The following is a 23,474-nucleotide window of genomic DNA, read 5'->3' as shown; positions in this document are numbered from 1 at the left end:
AGCTTCTCTCTGGCTGGTAGCACGGGTCTGGGACTTGCAGTAGCCTGATGATCACTCGAACTTCATAAAGCATGTGAAGGGCTCAGTTGCTAGGGAGCACTCTGGGAACAGAAGGACAGGCTCTTTCAGTAGTCCAAGTAAACAAAAACCAAACAACTTCCAGACCTGCCAAGGTGCAACTCAAACAAGCGCTTCTGTCAGCCTGCCTCCTGGTTCAACGGGCACTGCTTCTGAGGTTGCAGCCTGGATGCCTGAGTTCTGCTTACACCAGGCCACAAGCGTCACAGTTCCTTAAAAAACATGTTTTCAGTCCTGCCCTGGTATCTCACAGCAGGTCCTGCTTTCACCAACAAGTCTATTGGCCAAAAATTTTTCTCCACGGCAAGGTCTATCACAGAGAAAATATGACTGCATCAGCCAGAGAAAGTTTCATGACATCACATTAAGCAACTCAAAGACTTTACCCACAGTGAGACTAAGCCAGTGTTTTCAGCACCACACCAAGACACTTGCAAGTCAGTTGTGGGACTTTCTTGTTCGGGCTCAGGATCTCTCTGAGAGACAGAAACAACCTCTGCCATCCAGGCACATTTTATAGAGATCACTGCACATCCACCCTGCTTGGGACAAGTGTTAGGTCAACTTCTCAAGCTGGGGGGCTGAACCAGCGTGTCTGGGTAGGTCACCTCACACAGACCAGCTGTATGCAGCCCCTCTGCAGAACTGCTGCATTAGGTACAATGTGACAGGGCAACTTAAGACCATGGGTACCTCGTGCTACCCCATGCTTCCCCTCTGTTTTAGGATAAATTTACTGCTCTAGGCAGAAGAGGATCTAATCTGAACCACAAAAAAAAGCTGATTCTCACAGCCATGGGCCTTGGTTTATTGCAACTCAGTGGAGAGGGCAAGACCTCCAGATTTCTGATGATGCTAAGTGTTGTGGAAGGGAGCAATTGGGAGAACACTGTTTACATTCTATATCGTATTCACTAATGTATATGGCTTTTATTATATCCCCTTTTTACTATTTTCTTTTTCTTTAAAAGTGCTACTAACATTTCTAATGGGAAAAATATGTTCATGCATCCCATCAATTATCACTGTTCTCTCTGAGCCCAATCCCTTTGCTGTGCTGTCAGACCCACAGTAAATCTCAGATAAAACCAAAGGACTCCTCTCCCCAGCCCCATCAACTGCAGTCATCTTGAATGTTATTTTTAATGCCAACAAATTACAGCATCCCTTCAAGAGACAATCAAGGACAGAGCCAAGGAGCAGAAATATCGGTGAGAGTAACTGAACAAGAGCTACAGAGAAGGCAGCTTGGCCTCATTTTGGACCAGCTACACTCAGATGAGTATGTTTCCAAAATAAAACACTGATTTAGAGGGGGATAGACAGGGAGAAAAATGAACAGATAACAATGCTAATAGGGATCAACCCTAGGCAAAGCACAGCAATATGCAGGGCTGCAGCATATGCTCTGGCCATGGGCGTTCACACTGTGAGGCTTGCGGATGGCAGCCACTCTCTTGTTTAGCCTCAGGGAGACAAGATCTCTCCTGACCTCCAGCTTGGTACCTGGCTGTGCCATCCACAATTCCTGACAAATCCCAAGGGCCATTGACAGGGATCAATTCTTTGCTTGCTTTCACTTTCCAGGAAACACCTTTTTCTTTAGGATTAATCTTTTTTAGATTGATTTCAATGCAATCCCCTGACTGTATGGGTACCATTAGTGTGAAATTCTTTAATAAAAAGAGAGCAGGCCTATAAATTTGAGATTCTATGTCTAGAGACTGCCTCTTCTTGATTCCTGCTACATGTCAGCAATGGTAATTGTATTTGTCTTGCAAATTTATTTTATACTATTACCAATATGAATCTTCTGTCTGCGGGAGTACTTACTTTGATTAAGCCTGCAAACGATTCCCCAGGACATGTCAGGGGATCCTACAAACCTTCCTGGAGAGACACCAGCTACCTCTAAATTGATTGCATGATAATTGTATTATTATGTATGCTAAGCATATCACCCCTAATTCTTAAGGAAACAAGAGTGAAGAAAGGAAGAGGAGAAGAAGGATCGGGGCCTGGGAGGGGTGGGGGGTGGGGAGGATCAGTCAATGAGGAGACAAATAAGACAACAAAACATGACAAATGACATTCAGATCCCACCAGAACAAAGCATCAAGTAGGCACAGAAAAGCTAACAGGAAAATGCCATGAAAGCAAAAGACAAAATGAGAACGGAGATGCTCTGTGCTCTCACCACTTGTAACAAGACCCCTACAGTCAAATACTGACAAGACTAATGAAAAGCTCATTTGCTTTTCACAGTAAATAGAACCGTTTTCAACTATAAACATGGTTACCCATAAAATCTATATATAGAGGTCCTACACACTTCATTTTCAGAAGCATGGTCAGCAGTCGATACACTTTACTATCAGCCACCTTGGGACATTGGCAGGTGACCCACAGATCAGAGGCATGAACCGAAATAATCTCTGGGAGCCCCACTTTCAGCAAATGCCAGCACTGCTTTGGCATCCTGCCCGGGGTCTTCTGCACCAGTTAATCCAACCCTGAGCAGGATTAATTTCTCATACACACAAACACTCGTTTGCTCTCAGGGCTATATACCAAATCGTGCTGAAAGTTTAGAAAGAGCCTTTTCTCCCCAATCCCATACTGGCTTTCCATAAGCAACTGTCTGCCCAATATGGGAGATGTTAACTCCCTAGTGAGGCTGATCCCATCACCATTTGCTCCATCAAATGAGAAGCTACCACAAAATCTAGATGATAACTTAGATAAGAATACAAATTAATACCAATTTGCAAAGAAATATCACCAATAGGAGATAAACATTGCCAGGTCTTTTCTTTTTTTCCACACTACTGTTACTTCTTATTTCTCCTGCGATATTAGCAGTTTTAATTAGGTGTAAGAAGATGGAAATTATTAACTCGAAGGTGTGTACAGCAGCATGCACTGGAGCACAATTCTGTTTGGTGATCTTAACTGCAAGAGTGAAATGTATTTGGAACAGTTACTGCAGTATAGGTAATGAATGTGCAGAGAAACAAAGTGTGGGGATGATTACAGCACTTGCATGTAGATAGACCATTTGCTACATCACAAGGAATTAAAAGAAAGCTAAAAATAGAGATCTATTGTGCAAAGTAAGAGTAAATGAAGCTGCATACAGCAGGTATTTAACACTAGGGAAATGGCCCCCACCCGCTGCTGTTCCCCAAAGCCCCACAGTGGCAGCTCAGCAGTATTTGCTGGGGCTGAGGGTTCCCACACTGTACCTGAACATCCCATACCAGCTGCCCACAAGTGGGAGCAAGGCCCAGAACAAAACTCCCTCAAAAGGCAATGCCAGTGGTTCACACCTCTTTTGCACAGACACTTATGCCCAGCTGGGTACAGGAAAGTCCATGGAAAATAAGATCCCAAAGAAATGGGAAATGACTCCAGACAGCCACCCAAACGCCTGTCACCATGCAGCTTGGATGGAGTCCTGCTACACTGTAAGCCCAGCTTCCTTCTCCCTTTCTTTGGCACAACCACGCAACCATGGCCACGCTGCTCACCAGGCCCGTAGACACATGGTAGGGGAAAGCCCAACCATGCAGGAAACTTACATTTGGCTCTATATACACCACACAAAGACACATAAGCCATTATTTGTCCTGTATCCACAACTCAGGGAGCGTCACCTGCAAGCAGCTGAAAAACTCTGCCGTTCAAAAAATCACACCTGTGAATCAACACTGCTTCCCAGGTCAAAAAGCTGATGCGCTCTCACTGGGGACCTCTTTGCAATTACACTGATGCCATACAGTTACAGCTCAGGAAACATGGCATGAGACACTCTTTTTCCCTGCTCCTTGTAAAAATTATTCCACTGCAAAACACTGATGAATGCTTGTGACATGTGAGTAATGAAAGCAAAAATAAAACAAAGCCCTTCAATGAGGGGCTTATTAGTAATTATGACTTATAGGAGGGCAGGTTATTGAGCAAATGTGCAGGTATTCACAGACTCATGTATCCCTTGCACGTGAATTAATCCACTGTGTACCCTCTAGCTAGTCAAAAGCCCTCTGAAGAGATGCATGCATTAATCACTAACCTCTACACGTCTGTATACACTGAATCCCTCTCCCAGCACAGTGCAGCAGCTTCACTGGCTAAACCACCACTTTGTGTTAATTTGGTTCTGAGTGAAAGAAATACAAAACACTCAGGTGGGTATTTTTCTTGGACAGAAACTCATGTAGTTCATTCAAGAAGACTTTTAAAATAACTACTAAACATCCTGTTCATCAAGATTGTGTTATCTTTAAACTTCCTATTTTGACTTTGCTTCTCACTGCATAGAGAGCTCTGGGAAGCACCTCAGCACTTCTGTGGATGGCACTGGGAAGGGGAGGGAGAACGGGGAAGAGGAGCAGAGGCTGTCATGTTGCCAAGTGCAGCGACATAGATGGAGTCTGCATGGGAATGCTTGGGCAATGTATGTCATTTCACAGAGAAGTGACCAGTTCCCATGTCACAACATGTAAAGCCATCAGATGTCTCCTTTCAAAAATAAAGGTGCTGTCTTTCATGGTACAAGCCCATTGGGGTTTGTCTGTTCATGAGGAATGAAGTCAAGGTGTGTCTCTCCCAGGAAGCTCAGGCAACTGGGTTCAAACTTTATTTTTCCTCCCAGTCCCAAGAGGTGGGAAACTTTTCTTCCAGTGACTCAGGGCCCACTGAGCATGCATCAACTCCATCATTAGCAGAGACTTGTGTGGCTCTCCTGCACTGCTGCCAGATCAATGGGAAAGCAGTGTTGTCATTCAAGGAGACACCTGCCCATGCAAGCATGCATGTACCTCACCAAGTGGCTCCTGTAGGATCAACACAGCACCAGGTGGTTGGGCTTCACAGAATAGACCCAAGCAGCAGTGCAGGTCCAGGGACATCCAGCATCACCACCAACAACCCCACATCCCTAAGCATGATGCTTTGCCCACCCATGGCTTTCCAAGATTCCTCTGCCCCACAGGAATGCTGTGTGGCTTTACATTGCTGCTTGAAAGCAGATTTGTGGGCGAGAGTAAAATGATGCCAGGCGTTCCTCAACATGACAGTCCACTTTACTATTAATCTCTGTCCCTATGTCAGGGCACCTACAACTTTTGAACATCACCACCCTGATTTTAGGATTATTTTTTAAAGGGTAGCACCCTCCTGATCCATTTCAGGAGCTTTTATATCAGTTTACTTTTCTGACCCCATCAAGGTCAGAGTGGGCCCCTGGGGAGGCAGGGGCTGGCACACTGCACCCAGCACATGGCTCAGGAAACCAGCTGCCTCCCCAGGACCAGCTCGACAGAGCCACAAGCAGCCAACCTACACAGTATCTCCCCATCTGAGCTGATTTTCACTGAGGTTAAATTACCAAAGTGCTTGTGAAAATTCCAGCCTGTTCTTGCCACACAGAGAGGTCACCAGAAATGTCTGGAAGACATGAATTTAGGTTTTACCCATGCTTTCTGAAAACAAAGGTTGTCAGCCCCCAGGACTGTCAATACAAGCCCTTTCAGTATTGTTACATTCATTTTCGATTATCCTTCAGAGAAATGGATAAGGTTTCAGTTCTCTTTCCCCAGCTATTTTGAGACACATCTGAAACAGAAATATTCAACAGAAATATGGAACTGGAGAAACAGTAGCCACAGACAAACCACAAGTGCAGATGCAATCTATTTTTGTTTAAATGTGCTTTGTTGCAGGACTTTTTGTTATTTATTTTTTAATATAATGCTACATCTTTTCTTTTTTTCCTCAAAGCATCACTGTGCTAAATACAGCAGTGCATCACCTCTCAATGTAACAGCCCCTCCGTACGAAGAGGGAAATTTGATTTAATTACTCCCATCTCCTCATTAATTTTTATTTTCCTGGGAGAGGGAGACTAAAGAGAAGCACGCTCACTGGAGTAGAGTTGCTGAAAGGCAGAAGTTGCATGATTACTGTGCAGTGTGCTGCCGGCTGCAGGCAGGAGAAAGCCCCAGCAGGAATACCAAGTCCCTGGCACATGCAGGAAACATATTCTTTCACAGACAGGGTTGGGGTTTTTTTTTCAAATTCGTTCAAATCATGCTTCAGAGGGAAAGGTACTTACTAGCACAAGACAGCAGCCAGAGCTTTTTTTAATATTGACCCAACAGTGCTGCTATTCTACATATTGCACGTGTACCATGAGATTAGAGAAGAAATAAGATCTGGCCACTGAAACAGCAGAACACAAATGATGACCAAATAAAAATCTCTATTGAGACATGCTTGCTAAATATCTTTATGGAGAAAGTCATCTACCTCCTAACTATGTCCATTTGTTCCTTAAACTATAGGGTTTGGACTTGGTGGAAAATATGAGAAATACTCATGACCTAAGTGCGTACACCACGTGCATCTCTATTCAAAGAAAGGCTATGAGACAAGGGTGCTGCTTTCAGATACATCACACAGCACGGGGCAGGTGGCTCCTGTATGAGACCAAGCCCACACGATGCTTTACCTGCATCTTTCACACCCGTATTTACTATAGTAACAAGGAAGTGTCTCCGGAAACACAGCGATTCTGCGCTGAACACGCAGCACGTTTATTGCATCAATAGCTAAACAGAACATTTCAGAGCTCTAGGCAAGTTTAATCTCAAGGAGTGCAGCATTCTTACAGCAGTGTTTATGGCATGAGACCTGCATGCACAGGGACGTGGCTAGTATTGCACGCTGCCTATAGATTTCAATTCTGGTCTAACATAGGCCTGTGTGGGATGTGCCAGCCCCTTTCCAGCTCCCCCCTCTCCCCTGCTTTACGTTACCCAGCGAACACAGACAGCGTGCTGTAATTAACAGCTTCAGCTTCTTCTAAAACCAGCCCATTCAAACCGGCGTTCGTTCCAAGCCATATAATCTCCAACAAACCCGAGTTTGCCTTCAGACGGAACCGATGGTGGAAAGGAAAAACAAGGTGACTGTCCCGAGAGCTGCCGAGCCGCCTTGCAGTGACCTTTACCGGTCTCTCCCTGGTGGGAGCTGTCAGGCAGCGCGCACACGGACGGACACACGGACACCGTCACTTTTCGCCCCTGACACCTCTCAGCGCGCCCGTCAGCGCCCCGCAGCCAGGTATTTCTCCTTCACGGCCCGGAAAACAGCGAGGCGAGCACACCCCCAGACCCAGCCCGGGCTTCCCCCGGGCCAGTGCCTCTGCGGGAGAGGGATGCTCCGGGGTGCCACGCCGCGCAGAGCCCGCATCCCGCCGCCTCCGCCTTCACCCCCCACCCCACGCAAAGGCAGGTCGGTCCTTACCGTACAGCAGGCTCCTCGTCACCTGTCCCCCCATGGCCGCGCAGCCCGGCGAGGCCACGGGCGGCTCCGCTCCGCGCCAGCAGCCCCCGGCCCACGCGGGAACCGGCTGCCCCGCGCCGGCAGCCTCCACCCACTCCCGCGCCTCCTGCCGCGGCACCGGCGCTAGGAGCTGTCATGTTTATTTACATAAGAAGGAGGAGACTTCGCGGCTTCCTGAAATAGCTGCCGGCGTTTCATCGATGCAGCGTGTCCCCCCGTTTCCCCCTACACACACACACACCCCAACACACACGGCGCAGATCGCAGCGGGGCAAAGGCATCCACGCGCGATGCTACCTGAGGAGGGGGAGGGAAGGAGGGGTCTGCTGGCCGGGCTGAAAACCCGGCGGTACCCGGCTCCGCTAAGAACAAAGGGGGATGCACTGCCAACTCCACTGAAAAAATAATAATAATGATAATTTAAGAGCTGCTCATTTATAAAAATCAAACCACTTTGGCCATTTGCAACTTTGGCTACCCAAGGGTTTGGTATCCCAGCACAGTTAGAATTGAAAAACCAAAAAAAGTTTAAAAAATTATTACCAGACATCACCGCACCAGAGTCTTCAAATGGCTTCTGCTGGTTAATTATTAATTATTTAATAGCAAAGAAGTGCTTGAAATTCAGAATGGCTCGCCACGGACTGTAATAATAAAACATTACCCTCCGTAAACTCTTTTGTGCGAGGCTTGCATGCTCAGCCCAGATACAATGCTTCCTGCTCTCCAGCTCATTACCTCCGCTGATGGATAATGGCCAGCGTTATTAAAAGCAGGGGGATGCCGAGGGTGCTGCAGGGAAGTGCGCAGGGTACCGCAGCCAGGGTTGGTTCCTCAGTTGCTCTCTGCACCCCTCGGTTTGTGCAGGAGCTTGCTCATTCCCTCCTCTTCATCTCCAGCACCACACACCCCTCTACCCACACGGATGGGTACCTACCCTGTCCACTGCTCTGAGGGTAAATTAGCACAGCAGGAGTCGGGCTGCCACAGCCGGCCATGGCATATCCCAGCTGGCCCATTTCAAACTAGTTCATGCATCTTTATGTTATGCTGCAGTCGCTCTTCACTCTGTAAAAGAGCTTGAGTCAAACTTATGCAGCCTCGAGTGCAGTTCTGCCTCCTAACTCTTACCATGGTGCTGGGCAAATCCTGCCATCCCACTGCCTTGCCTCTGCCACCGGAAAAACGGGAAATAAGATTTTTCTCTTGCCTGTGTTGTAAGAATTATTGCTTAGGATGGCCGGGTGCTGAGGTCTCAGCACTCCTGGAAAAAAAAAAAAACAAAACAACAAAACAGCAGTGCAAAAAAGAAGCTCAAGCCAGAAAGCAGAGTCAGGGTATTTGCACTAACACTGCGTGCGTGAGGAAAGCTGTGCCCAGCATTTCCGACCTGCAAGAGGAGCCTCTGCCGAGCCCCCCAGCAGCAGCCAGGCACCACCACCAGCTCACCCACTGGCTCCCGCCTGCCCAGCCAAAGAGACTCAGACCCGTACCCCAGAGCCACGCAGCAGCTCTTCACTAACTGAGCAGCACGCAGGCAGCGCTCCGCTCCTCCCTGCCCAAAGTCACACTCTGCAGAGCTTACGGCAGCTTCTTGGCAGGAGGCTCTTCCTTTTTTTTTTCTTTCCCCTTCTACTTTTTTTCCCTCCCCTCCCAGACGATGCTGCATTTACAGCAGCAGCAGTGCAGGGTGAGGACGCATCCCCATCACCACCGCAGCATGACCTCTGATGGGTTCAGGACACCTCCTGGGTCACACCAACCCATCACAACACCCCGCTCTGCTTGCATAAGAACATCACCAGTTTTGTCTCCTGGCTGGAAGCCCACCCGTTTGGGCTGACAGCAAGGGGTCTGGGCGCTTACACCATCAACTGCCATGTTTCACTTGGAGGAATGAAGATTGACTTGGACATTCAAGCCCAAATTTTCTCACTCAGTTTCTCATTTCAGCTCTGCTTTCCATCCTTACCTTAATCTTGCTACAGCTCTGTGAATAATTGACTTCTTGGTTCACTGCCTCAACCAAGAGATTGCTAGGAAAAAAATATCATTTCAACGTTGGCCCAAAACCGAATGCTTTGTGCGTCTTGCTGAACAAAATGTTTCTTTAACTCAAAATGAAGCATTTTATTTTTGGAGTTATTTTTACCTCATTTTTTCATGTTATGGTCATTGAATCCAGCTCTCAAATGATGTCTTGAAAAAAAAAAACTCAAACAACATTAAGCCCTTTGTTTTGAATATACCAAAAGGAAAATTTTGAATTGTTATCTTTTCAGATTATTTTATTTTTTGCAACTTATTGGCTTTGTTTGTTTGTCTGAGGGGGAGGGTGGAGAGGGCAGACTGCCAGAATGAGTCATCCCAATTGGCAGAAAATGATAAACAATTTCAATTTATTTAAAAATTGCATTTTTTTTTTCCCCCCGGAAAAAAATCCAGCACACCCCTCTTCTGAACTTCCCCCAGTGCTGTGGAGCAGCTTCTAAGGGATGTAGCCCCACAGAGTCATCCATGGTAGCTAAACAGCCTGCCCGCCCCGTTCTGTGATAATTCCTTGAGGATTATTTGCCAGATGGCAAATCTTTCCTTCACAGCCATGTCACGCTGGAACTTTCCTGATTCGTTCTTATCACCTCCAGGTCCATTTCAGACCTTGCCCTTCTCCAAATTCCTCTTTAGTCTTTCATGTTTCTGATTTTTCTCTAGACAGAGAACACCTATCTGCAGCCCTGCTATTTTACAGTTCCCTGTACCGACACCCTCTAGGTCCCCTTGGAGTATTTATGTGCCCTTGCCAATACTGACATGGCCTCCAACTTTGGCATCAAGTATAAAAATCAATATCATCACCATTTGTACCTCTTTATAAATCACTGACAAAGGTATTAGGGCTGGACCCAAGGGAAACCCAGCCCCTAAAGCCATTCCCACTCACAAACAGCGTCCAGCAAACTCCAGCCAGACAGCACTGCTGTCCAAGCCGAGAAGAATCTGCCGCAGGAGTATTTTGAGGCAACGTCCAATCTTGCTAAATATACTTATTAACCGCAGGAATAGGATGCTGAGGCTGCAGAGGGCTTCTGTAGATAGATTTTCAGTCATCAGGCTGCTGATTAGACCTTGGATATTTCTGAGCATCCTTGAGCAGAAAACAGGGCACCTTGCACACCCCTCCTGGGATAAAACTCCCAACCCCAGGGCACTGGGGAGCCAGTTTGGGTATGAAGTCAAGGGGTCTGCATTACTTCCCTGGTATTTCAGTCAGAAGGCTGGCAGTCAGCAAGGAGCATGTGGAGACCCACCACGGTCATGAAAAAGACATCCCCAACACAGCTCATTCCACCCCAGCTAATGGAAAGTGGAAGAGTTACCTGCAGGGAACCACAGCGGGGAAAGCCTGCTCTGCAGAGACCTGCCTTGTGCCAGAAACGACACAGAAAAAGGTACAGAGAGACAGGGAAGAAGGAGAAGGTGAAAATATGCCTCATGGAGATCGAGGATAAGATTATACATATGTACAGGCCAGGCCAGGAAAACGAAATTCCAGTTCATGTGAGCCTCATGCAGTTAAAACTCTCCAGGGATTGGATTTGGCTCTACTGGAGTTTCTCCTCATAAGCAAGGCAAACAAGCAATAAAACATCTCTTGGTGGGGGGTTCACCCACTTTAATGGTGCTGCAGCTAGACACATCCCACCAAACAGTCCAAAAAGCTTCCCTGAATATCAGTGCGGGGGGAAAGCAGGGAACTGTGGAAATCTGATATTTGCCAGGGACAGGGAATCTTCTCTTAATGATTTTTATGCTTACAAAGATTCATCCATTTCTCCAATACCACCTGCACTTAACTTTAAGGTAACAAACAGATTGACTAGAAATTGCCCTTTTTCAGTCAATACAGTAGCTCTCAGCAGACAGCTGGACATCATCTAGGAAGATGGGAAAATTTAGGGAAACACATTCTTGGGGGCTTTTTCAGCATGAGTCTCTGACTGCTCTTAGCAGGGAAACTTCACCTGTACAGAAAACAGATTTCCTCCAGGAATCTTTGCCACTGTAACTCCAGAGGAAAAATGATGTTCTCAACCGGAAAGCATCCAAGAGAAAATGTCTCACCAGCATGTGCTAGTGCACAAGAAACAGGGACCAGATCTAAGAAATCTTACATTCTGTGTAGCCTCTTTAATTAATTGCTATTAATGGAGGGGACTTAGACCAAAGACATGTCTGTATTTTTAATTCTTTATCTGTAACACAAAGATATAGATACCACCCTAGCAAAAGGTATGCTAATTAGCTGACATTTATGCAACCATTTGAGAATATAATGAGTTATATCGTTATTAAGCATTATTATAAAGCTTCAGCTCTGGATGAAAGCCAAATCTCAAAGTGTGAGTCAAAGGAAATTCAAAATCCTAGCCCAAATTCCTGAAATCAGAATCACTGATCAGCTACAAATTATGGCACCGCGACCACTGACCCTGGGGGTTCAATAATCCTTGTGCAATTCTCTGCAGGCACACACAGCAGGATGGGAGATTTAAGAACAGGGAAAATCTTTAGGCTTAATATCCATCTCACATTGCACTCAGCTTAAATGAGACATCAGTTGCATTTGCTTTGGTGACAGGAGCCGCAGCGGCGCAGCGGTAAAGACTGCTTCTCATAGAGCAATGAAGACATCAGAAAGGTTTTGTAATGGATGTCCAGGATGCAGATTGATTCGGTGAAAGAGACACAGAGATAGGAGAGCCCAAGGTCTCCTGTTACTGTATGGGGACTGAGACACTTCTCAGGCAGTCGAAGCTGCCACAGACATCCCAGGCTTAACTCTGACCCTGCCAGCACTCAGCATCTTATGATACCTCCCTGTGTGACCATCTGCAGGAGTGGAAGAGGGAAACGTCAGTGCGGGAGAAGGGCACAGGGCTGAGCAGTTTCCAAGGCAAGGAACCAAACTGACCCCAGACCAAGTTGCACAATGTTTTTCCATCAGCATGCAAATGTTCTCACAAGACTCCCTGGATGCTGAGTTCATCTTCAAAGACTGTGCATGAAGATGTCAGGAAAGAAGTTAATGCCCCAAAAGCCAAGAGTTCCCCCTCCTCCTTGAATGCTTGGGATAACATCTTGAAAAAAAACCCTGTAGGACAGTACAAAGCAGAGACTGAAAATGTCCGAATTCCACGTGCTTTGCAATAAGGCGTCGTATTGGGCTGACCAGCGTTTCTGAAAAGGAGATTTTAGATGATACAGAAAACCTGTGCCTGCTTTGGGGCTGTATCGCCCACAATTTGCCAACAGCCCATTCCCAAGGGAAAGCATCATGCAGTGCATGACACCAAGTCTACTCCTTCCAGTGCTAAATTAACATTGATAGCTTTGCCTCTCACTGCCATTTCATGTTAACTCTTCAAGCACAACACATTTTAAAAGTATCTTCAGCCTATCCAAATGAAATGGAAAATGCAGATAAAAGCAGCATTCTAATTTAAAAAAATAAAGTGCTGATTTATAACACTCATCTAATGAAGCTGACTTTTGCTTTCGGAACAAGTGTTAGAACCAGAAAGAAAACTAAACTTTCTGTCTTCAAGCGAAGATTTTTCTCAAGTCTTGCATGAATATCCTCTTTTGACTCTGGCTGGAGGCACAGCACAAGGACAGCATGGAGGGACTGAAAAATCTGTTATTTCAAGCCTCGTTCTGTGGCTATTAAGTGTTTGGAAACTCTGGAAATTATCATCCCATCTGATACTGCTCTACAACAGCCTTTAGCGACAAAACCATAGTATTTTTTCCACACAGACCTTCAGGCAATACTCTATTCTTTAAAAGTATGCATATTGTACAAGGAGGTTGTTCACACTTATCATAAGCAACACTCAAACTCTGCGCCGAAAAAGAAATCGCCAACCAAAACCATCATCCTTTTTATGCTATTTTCCCTGTAACATGTGATTGTTGAGCAAACACCACAATTTGTTTTCACAATATTCCTGTACAACGAGGTGGTGCATCTCTCTGCCTGAGCTAGAGAAGCATATTTTGATTTTTGAAAAAAATTAAACAGGGATCTTACAAGCAACAGGTTAATCCACTCTACCAATCCTCATTCAGTGCCCTCTGGAAAGAGTACAGGCAGGAGCTCTGTGAAACCAAGGAGGTAAATAAGGTAATCAGAAAGGACCTGCCCCGGGGTACAAATGAAGGTTAGACAGACAACTTCTACCTAGGCACGTGTGAGCTTCTGGAAGCTTGACTTTGTCATCTTAGTAATATTCCCTTGGTGTAAAGGTGCAATTTCTGTAAAGCTTTTCCTTAGCAAATACAGTGACAAGAGAACAACCTGTGTGTCCCCTGTCCCACCCTTTCTGAGAAATGCCTCTCACTTGCACACACTGATGTTTGTAACCAAGCAAAGGCGCCCTGTGTTTGTGATGTAAATATTAGCCCAGCAGTGGAACACCTTTTTATTACTCCGTTGAAAGTCCTTCAAGGAGGGTGACTAGGAGCAGCAGAGCCCAAAAGAGACCTTCTGGCCTGGTGAGACAGGCAAGCAGGACCACACCATACATCCACAAGACAACGTCCCCCATCATGTGTAGCCGCACAAAGACTCAGCCTGGGCTTGGAAAGGGTCCTGAGGCCACAAAGTCCACAATCCTCTTGCAGGACTGTGTACTCTTTCTCACCTCAAAGCTTCCCTGTCTCCTGTTGCAGGGCCATCCTATAGGAAGTGGGATTTATTTACAAAAATTGCTGCTACTGGGCTGCTTTCATGGAGTTTTTTTATGTTAGACTTCAAGGAACCAAAGGAGCTGGAGGTCACATACTCCAAGGGCAAAATGCACAACCAGGGTGAATTTTCCAGCCTAGGCAAGATGAATCTTGCAGGCATAAACACAAAATAAATTGCATAATGCCCATTACACACATTGCCCTTTCCTATTCCCTCGGTTAATCTGTTGCTCACTTCTTCCCCAGCTTCCTGCTCCCCCTTACCAGATACTGCTCATCCCAGACTCTTCATGGCTATTCAAGTTTTGTCTGAAGTTATATCTTTTAACTCCTTCTATTACTCAGACATTTTGCATGCAACTCAGTCGCACAAAAGTGTTATAAAAGATCATGAGCCAGATGCAGTAAACTGGGGGCAGCTATTATTGGAATGAGAAATGAGTTTTCATTCTTCGTCAGCAAAGCAGGATTGAATCAGGACAAAATCAGAGTTTTACCTTCACAAAACACCACTTGGTTTGGACTTACTTCATCAAAGCACAAAGCTGATGATCACAAAATGCAAATACTGTACTGAATTCCCCTCCAGTTGACATTCCCATTTCCAGTAGGAGGAATCAGAGCTCAACAGGACACAAACTTCATGACATTATCAAACGCAGAACAATATCTGTGTGCCTAGGCTCTAAACCAGGCTAACATATTCACCACAGCATCTAGACTGTCTCTGACCTTCTGATCCACTGCAATCTTCTGCAAATCAAAGCCTCTGCCATTACATTCTCTCCCTCCCATACACCATGCCTCCAATCCAAGGGTCTTTTTCACTTCTTTTTCCTCCATCCCCCATTCTTTGTCTCAGCATCCTCTTCTGTGCTGCCCACACACTTGGAGAGCAGGGAGCAGACCAATCCAGCAGGCTCAAACAACAACCAAAAAAAAGAAAGAAAATGCAGAAAGAAATTGTTTCTTGGCCTAGAGGTCTCATCTGTATTTTTATCTGGAGGGAGCAATCAAATCTCTTTTCCTTTCACCACGAACCAAAGGGAATGGCATTGGCTCCCATGGTCTCGTGTTCTCACAAATCCCACCCGACAAATGCAAGGGGGAAATGCTGGCATTTCTTCCTGACACATAGGCACCTTTGAGCAGGAACATTAAGCTTAGTTTTAACCCTGTTTTCTTCCAGCAACAAGTATCAGTTAAAAATACCCATTTTTACACAGTGGGGTTTGATTAGCCAGTTTTCTTGTTTGCTTTTCTTAGAAATGGCTGAGGATAAACTCTTCTGCCCGGAGACTGGTTAACCAGCCAGGCAGTTACTGGCACTTTGGGGACTGCTAGGCTGGCTGGGCACACAACCACCCATGCAGCACAAGGGGGTTTGGAAGGGTGCAAACCTCTGCATGCAACATGTGCACCCACAGTGCTGACACAGCACTGGCAGCGTTCACCCATCAAGGTCCCAATCCTGCAGTCTCATCAGCACACACAAAAAATCCACTCTGGCATAAAGCATCTACTGACATTAATGGCACACAGCACAGTGATATGGTCCAGGCATGTGGAAATAATCACAGGCCCACAACCCAGGATGACTGATTTTTTTCCCATTCGACATATGTTTTATTTAGATGACTGCTTCTTCCCAGCCCTCTTTCTCTCAGCCTCCCAAACTATTATTTGGTTATGGTAGACTACAGGAAAAGACCTTCACTACAGGAACATTGTAGGTTAAATCACACCTACCTGAGAAACAAGAAAGGGTTAACTTAGAAATGAACATGAGATTTTGTTAAATGCACATATTCCTAACAACAGGCAGAATCTGACCCCAGCACAACTGGTCACTGAGCAGATAAAATACATCTGAACTCTCTTCAGCATGAGGGGCTAAAAAGAATGTCTGTTATTCCTACACAGAATTAGAACCAAAGAAGTTGAGTGTCAATGAGGTATAAAAATTGTTTTTTAGGACCAAAGTGTATGTTCCACAGGATGACTCAAACTCTAAGCCATTCTGTGTGGCTATTTGCTTTGCTTTCTTAAGGTGACCTGTGAGCTATCCCCCAGGGCTGGTAAAAATCAGCAATGACATCATTTACAACATCAGCCCAAACAGAGCATTACTTCCCCTCCCATCAAGTCATCTTAACTCAGTTGTTCTTATGTCCTGGAGATGTTTTATCAGCACAAAAGCATTTACCTGTGCAGTAACATGTCAACTACAATAAGTTTTGTCACTTTAGCTTTTTGTAGCCACACAGATGATACGCCCATCTTCAACATCACAACAACAGAGACTTCACAATGCATATACAGTCTTTAACCAGGCTCACACCAAGCATCCAGGTAGACTGCTCTGTTGAAAACAAATCTTCTTGTGTCTCAAAGGGAATTGGCCACCCCACTCTTTGCCAATGTTTCTGACCTGTCAGGGAAGAAGCAGACATTATCACACATCTTCTCCTGCCTTCTGACTTCAGGAGTCAAAACCAAGGCTTTGGTGGCATCAGCATGTCCTTGACCACAGGAGACTGTTGCTCTTCCCAGGGGAATTCCCACTTGACACTTACGCAGACTTCACCTCCAAGGAAAAAACACAGACAGTTGATACTGTGTGCTCCTGAACTTTAATCAAATCTTCCTCAGATTGTGCTGTGACTCACTTCTAATTCATACACAGCATACAGAGTCCACTGACATTTCCAAGATCTCATTCATGGTCTAACTGTGGTCTCACTCCCACTTCAGAGACTATTTCCCCTGCAGCTGCAGAATGTGTTTGGAGAACACGAAAGAAGAATGTTTTTCATTAATATAGAGTGGTTTAGAAGTATAAATCTTTTTCCGTCTGTCTATATTAAGATAGGAACATTAGACATACGCATGAAAAGATTAGTATCTCTGCATGTTCAGTGTTAGCAGGACAGGTCTGTGCATGGCATGGACACGACGTTATTTCAGATGAAGGTCCTTTTAACAGTTAGAAGTCTATTCAAAGATCCAGGTCTTAGGAGTTTGTGATCTTCCGAGGCATAAGTTTCTGCTTCAAGACAAACCCCAGTGCCACTTGTCAAGGCAGAGGTTTAAAGAGACTGTGGGCAACCCATACCACAGTGACACTAGTAGCTCCCATATGAGTCAGAGGCTCTTGTTGAGGAGGACAAGGAGTCATCTGTCCATGGATACTCAGAGACCAGAGCTTCCTTGCTTGTCCTTCCTCCTGGATATTGTTCAGGCAAACCTGAAGATCAGTCATTTGTACTTCTTTCTCCACCAACAACTGTTTATTGTTGATACTATTTAGCTATTTACTGTTTGGCAAGTCTGTGAAACACCTGACAGTGTGATCTCAAAACTCAGGTGACACAGAAAATCATCTTTGTTCAATACCTTACTTTCCCTTCGAGCAAAGAGAAGCAGTGTGTTTATCCCACAGCTGGGATGGACACTCATCTGGCTGAGACCACACTCTGAGCCAATACGTGTCAGGATTTAGACAACTTGAGCTGAGGAAAGAGACTTGGAAGACATTGAAATTTGAGTGGGAGAGTTGTGCAAAGACACACAGAAATATTTAAAGGAGATGGGCACAAGATATTTTTGCTGCCTCATGGAAATGAAACATATGCAGGGCTTAATCTGCCACCACTAAAATCAATAAGAATTTTGCCAGCGAAGCAAAACAAAAGCAGAAATGGAAGCAACATCTGACATTTGCTATGTTAGACTCATACAGATTGCTGTAGTTCACAGCCTATGAGATGGATAAATAACATACTATAGGCAGTGGATGATTTTAAACTTCCATTTTCACAGTACGAGTGTGCCATGATCTGCAGAGTTTTGAAGCCTGCAAAAGCTGCTTATGCTGAGTCATATTTGGAGAGAGATTTTCCATTTAGATAGTCAAACTAAATCACCAAACAAGAGACATGTGAGAGGAAAAAAGATTACAACATAGAGATTAAGATGCATTCTCAAGACTAGAAAATAATTTGGATAAAATTTGTTGTAAATAATTTCTTGTCAAAGTAGCCCTCAAACTTCTTGGAAATTAAAAGAAAGTATTTCTGTAAATTATTAATGTTTTGGAACTGATCATGTAAGCTACAGAGGCCAAATCCTTATCTGGTATAAATGAAAGCATCTGGCCTTATATCTTTAAGATCATAATGAGATGGCCGCTGAGCAGTCAGTCACTGTGGAAAGCAAAGCACTGTATTCAGAAATTAATATCTCACTGGGCACAGAACATCTAATGAAGATAACAAGGCAGAACAGAAAAACAGGACTTGGAGTATCACATCACAACCCAGGGATACTCAGCAGATTAGTCGTGCAGGCAGCAGACCTGCATCAGGAGACAGCAGAACAACAGCATAAGGAACCAGAGAGAAACCTACAGAGCAGCCCAAAAGCAAGAAGAGGAACAAGAAATAAATGAAGAAACAAAAGAGGTAGGAGGGGTGACATATTTCAGAAAGCTCTTGGCTCCCATCAAGTTGGCAAACAAGGAGGCCAGATTTTATAAAGAGCTCAGCAAGAGGGGCACCAAACTCTTTCCCAGCCAGATTTGCAAATATTAAACCCCTGACAGCATGGCAGATGTTGGAAATGTGTCTCTCCATGTCCCCTCTCCCATCAGTTTAAAAAGTGAATGTTTTGCTGAGAGTATGCTGGGCACACAGATTCCTACTGAGCAAAGCTTTGTGTAAGTTTATTTTAACTCCCCCTGAGCAAGAGCTAGGCTCTACCTCCTGTGGGTTTTCCCAGCCTTTCACCTCTCCTGGCTGGCCACAGTGGTGGTCTGTCTGGCACACACATAGGGGAAGCTCCAAGACACTGAAAATGTCAGATGCATCACTCCTCAAGCTGCAGTTCTGCAGATGCACTGGAAGGAAAGTACCTATCGAAATGCTCATCTCTCACTCCATCAGGTATTTTAGCAACCCCCAGAGACAGAGCTAGGAAGATACTCAGCAGTGAGCTAGTCACTAGACATATCTATTTTTTCCATATTCCTAGTTTGGTTTAGAAGCATTTCAGAACCAATAATTGCAAGGCTGTACATTGGTTGACATACTTTAAAGTTATCTGCTATATCTTTGGTATTTCACTTACCGACAGGTTTAGCTGAAGGAAAAGGCCAAACAGCCACTTAGCATGGAGGCTGACCCCAACATTATTACATAGTGGTAACCTCATACGGTAAGACACACTGCTGAGATGTGAAGAAGTCATCCTGTGCCCAGCACAAACTCACCATATCACCATCAGTAATGAGCACTGGTAAATGAAGCTCCAGCCACAGCCAGGAGCATGGGGTCTGCCCTGCAGCTCCTTTCCTGGGCATCTGCAGGAGGAACACATTGGCCAACAGATCCCTGCTGATAGCAGGGACAACTGATCCCCCAGGCAGGAAGAGGAAGACAAGCTCCAAAACAAATAAAATGTTTTCAAGATTCCCATGGTAAAGACAGATCAGGATAGTACGAAAGATACATCACCTTCTCCCCCAAAGTCACTTGTTCAGGTGACATTTTACTGGCAGCATCTGAGGACTTTTATCTACATGACAGTTATACCATCACAGCTCCATCACAGCACAGTCCCTACAGAGTCATCAAGATTGAATGGACCATGAAAACCTAATTACATAATTAAATTGCTAATTTACCCATAACTGAACAATTAAAACTCCTGTGTGACAGATCCATACTGCTACTCACAGACTGTCCTTGCAGGTGCCCCTAACGTATAGACTGGCCAAGGTCTTCAAGGTTACAGGCTCTTCAGCAGATCGTCTCCCACTAACCTCAAACAATTAACCTCAAGCCACCACAACTAGATGCAGGTCTAGCATTTCAGGGCAGTCAAATCTAGGATTAGGTCCCGTTTTGGGACTGTTTGATAAGACACATTTCCACAATTTGCAGCCCTCAGAATGCAACAGGCTCAGATATCATCATTTTCTAAATGCTATCTGCATAGCAGATGTTTTGTGTGTGCACACTATCCCTCAAGCCTCTGCCATCTGTTTTTTTACCTAGTAAGTCAGGTGTTCATGTTTTTTAGTCAAAAGAATTAAATTTGGAGGCTTCATCTTCAAAAGAAGAAAATGGCAGGGGGGTTCTTCAGCTGTTGCAAAACCTTGTTAGAAATTTCTGAAAAAAAAAAATGGAGCAGTGCATAGAATGATTCCCCTTTAATCACATACAAAAAATTACAGAGTAAGGCGGTAAGAGGGTGAATTGGCAGCATGCAGAATGGAGCCTGACACCACCTGGCTTTCTTCCTCCTTTTTAAATAAACAAAGAGTAATATGAAGAGGCAGCACAGAAACAGAGAGCTCTGACACCAGGCAAGATGTGGAAGAGGAAGAGCAATACTGGATGAATGCTGACCCCTAAACGTGGCCAGCAAGACTCATGAGATGGGTCAGATCCCGAGTCCTTGGGTCAGATCCTGAGCCCTTGGAGGACCTCAGACTGCCATCCCAACCCAGCAGTGAGTCAGACCCCAGATGAGATTGGAGAGGCTACCAGGGCCAGATGCACAGAACTCGGACCACGGTGCTCGAGAGCTGCCCACTCCTCTGCCCCTCCTCCCACCAGGGATGCAAGCCAAGCAGCAAACAACATTTTAATGGCCCACTGCTGGTGATGGACCAGCTGTGACACTTGGCAAGTTCCTCATTACCAGCCCTAAAGAAATGTCAATAATTGCAAATGGCTTGAGGTTTAAGTTCAGCATCTTTTCTGATTACTGTTTGTGTACAGCAAGCTTCCCTGCTGGAGCAAGTTCTTCTGCTATTTCTTCACATCCAAACAGCATTTATAGTATTAAGTGAAAAAGTTTTAAACCTATTTTAAAGTTAAAAGAAGCAAAAATAAAACAGCATGAATGCCTCTCCTCCTTTTCCAAGCCTTACAACATGGCCACAGTATCACAGTTCTCCCTCAACCCGATCTTAGACATCTGCAAGGCTCTGAAACACTAATGGTAAATGTAAACCCACCATATGCAGACGTAAGTTGCAATCACCACTGGTAAATAACACAGACAAGTGAAACTCTGCTAATAGGAGTGTCTGGAGAAGGTATATTTCCCATCCCAAACCACACAGCTACAGTCACCCAGCCAGTAAGTAGAGTCACTATCATTAAGAGACCAGTCAGGTGCCAGGACAGTGAGCAGTGAATGAAAACTCATTTTTAACAGGTCAGAAGCTATTAATTGTTCAACCAGGAGCAGACAAACTTGGTAGCACACACATAAACATCCCAGATTTAGCAAAGGCGCTTCAGGAACAGGGAATGGGAAAACTCAAACTGATCCCTACACACAGTGGACCCAGCCTGAGGTGCACCTGCAGCCCACAGGGACCCTTCCCACAGGCCACCTTCTGTGGGTAACCACCTGTCCAGCCACCACCATCCTGGGCTTCTCTGCTCATGCTCTTATCAAAGAAGCAATTTCAAGGGCAATTTTTCCTCACCTGTGATGAGAAAATGAAACTGGATCAAAAGCAAAACCTCTTTTCCCAGAGGTCACCCACACAACACCTTTAGCCAGCACATACTATTTTCAGCATCTGGAGGGACTTTGGAGGATGACTGACTGTCAACAGCAAGGAAATCTTGAAAAGAAACTGAAAAACAAACAGCAGTAACCCTTACTAAGAGTCACAGGGTTTGCTCTCTGCCCAATCCACAAAAGATAACACGTCCATAGCACCTTCTTAAACTGCAGTGTACTCATTTCCCTGTTTACAGCATCAGCTGTTGGCAAAATATGACTAATGCACATTCTTGCTTTGAGGCTTAAGAACAAAATGTCTCTCTGACAGGACAGAGCCTGCTCTGGTGGCCACAATCTGACCAAGGCTGTGGATGGAGACCAGGATATCACCAGTCATTCATTACTCCTCTCTCCATGGAGCAGAGTCCCCTCACATACCCACTTTACTCCCATTCCCAAAACAGCCTTTGCTCACCATAGCTGAGGATGGGATGAAGATGCACAAGGTTATCCCTACCACTGCTCTATCTAAATGGGAGCCCAGGAAAAGCCATGGAGAGAAGGGCTTTCTCCTCCAAACATGAGGATGGGTGGCAATCGGGCAGCAACCACCACCACAGTGCTTGCTGCTCCCTACACGTTCCCTCATCTGGGTGGACTGCCCTTGCCCATTTGTGGAACAGAGCCTGTTTGCCAAGTCCTATAAAAAAGCAACAATGAAACTGAACACACCTCTAAATTGTTTTATGATACAGTGTGGGCATGAGTTGCATTGCTCAATGCCACAGTCCCCTCTGTGCCTGTAGGCAGAACTCTGCCACAGCAGAGTAACAGCAAAACAGATCCCTCCTTCAGCTGCCCATGGGTGGAGAGAGGTTGCTGTAAACCACACCAGAGCATCTTCCAAGGGCCCCCGCCTGTCAGAGGCACTTGGAAGGACAGCACATAGATAAAAGTTTTCCTGGCTCAGAATAATGAGAAGATTACATTATTCTGCTCAGATCACAAGCAATCAGTTCGCTCTCTTTGAGCCCAACTGTGCAACACGCTGCTGGATCCCTTGCAAAATGCAAGGAAGTCTTCCAGGTGCCATGAGGCAGAGTGTTATCAACATGGGGGGGATCATTAGGGAAAAGAAAAAAAATCAGGGGGAAAAGGGGTAGAACAGATAAACAGATCTGTTTGTATACAATTTGCAGACACTACAGCTGGTGCATGTGTAATTACATGCAGATGAAGTGACAGGTAGTGGCAGCCAAGACGATTCTTCATCTTACTTCTGTCCCCAATCCCTAGAACATTTATAGGAAAATTGCACCTTACATGACTTCTCCCACAGAGAAGGGAAAGGAGCCACACAAACCACTGACCTGTGGGAACTGGCACATGGGATACAGAGAGCCCTGAGCACAGAGTGGGAGGGTAATGTTGTTCATAAGTCCCTATAATCCTTGTGATAACCCAGAGATGCAGGGAGCTTCCAAAATACAGGATGAAAGGGGTGGGATCCTTATGGGAGGAATAGAGAGACATAAACAACCGCTGTATATGCAATGTGTGTGGTCTACAGAGGCAAAACGTGCAACTCTTTGCTATGTAAACATAAAGACGGAGTTAGGTGTTAGCATGATTAACACCCTTCCTTCCACTGCTGGCATTGCTGCCATCAGTGCCACCTCAGACATTTGGAAGATGCCCCAAGGACAGCCAGCTCTCACCCTGCCAAGCAGAGACCACAGGAAATACCCACCTGCCCAAGTGGAGGATGCAGG

The 23,474-nt window shown here is 45.4% G+C and overlaps 1 protein-coding gene across 2 annotated transcripts in view; it reads right to left on the bottom strand.

The window, feature by feature from the left end:
• Window positions 1–23,474, bottom strand: part of NEURL1 (neuralized E3 ubiquitin protein ligase 1) — a gene marked incomplete at both ends in the record, with an annotated part of 150,216 nt that overhangs the window by 74,905 nt on the left and 51,837 nt on the right. Inside the window, one exon of one of the 2 annotated variants that reach the window (XM_084264965.1) lies at window positions 7,387–7,420. The exons of the other annotated variant lie outside the window; for it this stretch is intronic. Coding sequence (XP_084121091.1) covers window positions 7,387–7,420 — 34 coding nt within the window. Of the gene's footprint in view, window positions 1–7,386; window positions 7,421–23,474 lie in introns of those variants that run through there. 2 annotated transcript variants of the gene reach the window in all.

This window comes from Gallinula chloropus, assembly GCF_964237585.1.
Source record: "Gallinula chloropus genome assembly, chromosome: 5".
Classification (NCBI taxonomy): Eukaryota; Metazoa; Chordata; class Aves; order Gruiformes; family Rallidae; genus Gallinula; species Gallinula chloropus.
This window is presented reverse-complemented; position numbering and strand designations above follow the sequence as displayed.